At 38.1% G+C, this 3,085-nt stretch overlaps 1 protein-coding gene across 2 annotated transcripts in view; it reads right to left on the bottom strand.

Moving 5' to 3' along the window:
* Nucleotides 1–1,227, bottom strand: part of LOC112074002 (tumor necrosis factor ligand superfamily member 10) — a 9,858-nt gene extending 8,631 nt beyond the window's left edge. Inside the window, exons 1-2 of one of the 2 annotated variants that reach the window (XM_024141228.2) lie at nt 1,035–1,227; nt 482–589 (exon numbers count right to left, since the gene is read on the bottom strand). In XM_024141228.2, the coding sequence (XP_023996996.2) occupies nt 482–589; nt 1,035–1,086 (160 nt within the window). In that variant the 5' untranslated portion in view covers nt 1,087–1,227. The remainder of the gene's footprint in view (nt 1–481; nt 590–1,034) is intronic. The other variant, XM_024141227.2, reaches the window with a different exon arrangement.
* Between the last annotated feature and the right edge of the window lie 1,858 nt (nt 1,228–3,085).

Genomic DNA, 3,085 nt, shown 5'->3' with positions numbered 1-3,085 from the left:
CTAACCAGAGAGATAGACTAAATGAGAGTAAAGAGAATAGAGAGATAGAAGAAGAAGTATAGGAAAGAGAGATAGAAGATACGATAAGAAAAGAGAAGATAGATAGAAGAAAAAGAAGATAGATAGGATAGAAAAGAGAGATAGATAAGAGAGATAGATAGATTATGAAAGAGAGATAGATAGAAAGAGAAATAGAAAGAGAGATAGATAGAAGAAAGAAGGGAGAGAAAGAAAGAGGGATGAGAGAAAGAAAGAGAGAGAGAAGAACCAGACTAGTACAACATCCCAAGCCACAATAAGTGGCGACATTTCTATCTCTCTTTCTTTCTCTCTCTCTTTCTTTCTCTCTCTTTCTTTCTCTCCCTCTTTCTTTCTCTCCCTCTTTCTTTCTTTCTTTCTATCTATCTCTCTTTCTTTTTCTTTCTTTCTTTCATTCTTTCTTTTCATTTTTCTCTCACACACACCAACACACTCTGCTCACCTTGAGCACTGCTGTCTCTGAGGGTCAGGTGGGCTGACGGACGCTGGGTCACAGAGGTCGCAAACGTTGACCCGGAAGTGTTGAAGGTGCGAGGTAACGTTCTCGCTTCTGATAGAGAGGTGGAGAAATCTGTCATTATTATATCATTATCATCACCATCATCATCCTCATCACCATCATCATAAAAAAAACATGTTTTAGATTCAGAACCATGATAGGAGATCGGTATGTATAGATATAGTTCTCGTTCTGGATTCAGAACCATGATATCTACCGTTAGAGTTGTGATTGTTGTCATTGTTTCGAAGAGTCAAAGGTCACGTGTAAGTCATGTATGTATTTGTGAAGACACACATTTTGTTTTCGATATCGAAATCATGATACAGGATCGTCACGTATGTACAGAGTTGTTATTGCTTATGAGTGTCAACCAAAGGTCATGCACGTACAGTATGATAGGGGATAGGTGTACCAGTAGAGTTTGAAATGTTGTCATTGTATACGACTGTCAACCAAAGGTCATGCAGATAGACAATTTGAAAGACTGACTCACCCTGAAACGTCTGCTTGGAGATTATGTTCTCGGTCACCTGTAAAATAAACATAAAGATGTCTCATGAAAACAGTTGGCTCATGGACATCATCATCATCATGACTACCATCATCATCATCATCATCATCATCATCATCATCATCATCATCATCATCATCATCATCATCATCATCATCACTACATCATCACCATCATCATCATCTCATCACTACCATCATCACCATCATCATCACCGCCATCATCATCATCATCACTACCATCATCATCACTACCATCACTAACGCATCAAATCACCATCACTCAATCAACCATCATCGATCAACCGCTATCATACATCAAATGCATTTCACCTGCGGATACTAGAATCATCATCACTACCCATCAATCATCATTATCATCATCATCACTACCATCATCACCATCATCATGGGCATAACCAATGCATCCTGAAACGTCCCATCATCTTAATCATCATCAATATCACTTAATGGCATCATCACTACCATCATTCACTGACCTCCTATTTCATCATCAATCAATACCATTATCATCAACCCTCCCATCATCATCATTCATGTCGGAAATCATCATCATCATCCTACACCGTGGATTAGAACGAAGTTTGTGAAATACCTATGAGGTCTGAGGACATAGCTGAGTTAATGACATGCGACGCGAATCATCACTTGAATTTAGAGTCTTAGACAGTGAGTAAGAGGTTTGATATTGGTCTAGGGAGGACATCATAGTTTGAGTAGCAAGGTTGATATTGTGTCTGATGGACAATTGAGTAGAGATGTTGAATATTGTGTCTAGACAGCTTACCACCTAGATGCATTTGCATCATCATTCTCATGCAATCATCAAACCCATTAACATCGATCATCTATCAAACCGCCATTAACATATCATCAAGTTCCAACTTACCGAATTACTACAACATGCCATCATCATCAGTTGAACTACCATTTAGCACATCATCATCGATGATTACACTAAAGATTATCATGAGATCATTCAAGAACTCCGAATCACTTATCATAAGTATGCATTTCATCATAGACATGGTTGATAGCATCTATCATCATGAGCATCGATCATCACTATTTTATGAAAAGTTCATCAATAGCCACTGCACCATAGCAAAACAAGGTTCATCATTTGATGACTCAGTCTTCTGAATCACGTTGATCACTCGTGAGTTAACGCGGTTGAAATATGTGCAGTTAGACAATCACAGTCGAGTGGGGTATTGATATCATTCGAGTCTGAGGACAGGAGTGAAATGCGATCATCACTTAGATTATGTGTCTAGACAGGTCGCGGATGTAAGACAGTAGATTGAGTACTATACTTATCGAATCCAAATCACTACCGATCCAATCAACTATCCATCAATCATCATCATCAACAATGTTTCGACTTTCTGTAGGAGCAGTGAGTAGACCAGGTTGAATATGCATCATCATCAACACAACATTATATTGTGTGTTCTTGTGAGGGCACAGTGATTAGATGGTGAATGATCGCATAATTAGAGGCTGATGGACAGTGAGTAGAGGATGAATAATGATTCTAAAATCATAAATCACTAAGAACCCAGTGACGTAATTATCAGATCATCTATCATCAATCAACTACCAGAGTTGATCATCATCATTTTTGGCATTTATCTACTGAGACTCATGTAGGAACTCGATCCATCATCATACACTTGGATACCGAGTAGGTTATATCACTTACTTCAGTAAGTCAGCTACCATTATTCTGATGCAATAGCATTCATCACAAACACTGAAACCAATGTATCTAAAATCATCATCATCACTCACCACTATCCATCATCATCACTACATTGTATCTACTTCTCATCTCATGACATTATCATCACATCATCAACCACTACCATTAGTACATTAGTCATCACTACTCATCATCACCAAGGATAATTACTTAATCATTTATTCGTAGTCGGATCTTCTAATCATCACACTGACCTCATTAGAGTCATCATCGACTACCATATGTCCTACAACACCATTAATTATCAT

This window comes from Salvelinus sp. IW2-2015, unplaced genomic scaffold (genome assembly GCF_002910315.2).
Source record: "Salvelinus sp. IW2-2015 unplaced genomic scaffold, ASM291031v2 Un_scaffold2458, whole genome shotgun sequence".
NCBI lineage: Eukaryota > Metazoa > Chordata > Actinopteri > Salmoniformes > Salmonidae > Salvelinus > Salvelinus sp. IW2-2015.
Note: the sequence above shows the minus strand (reverse complement) of the source record. Positions and strands in the feature narration are given on the sequence as shown.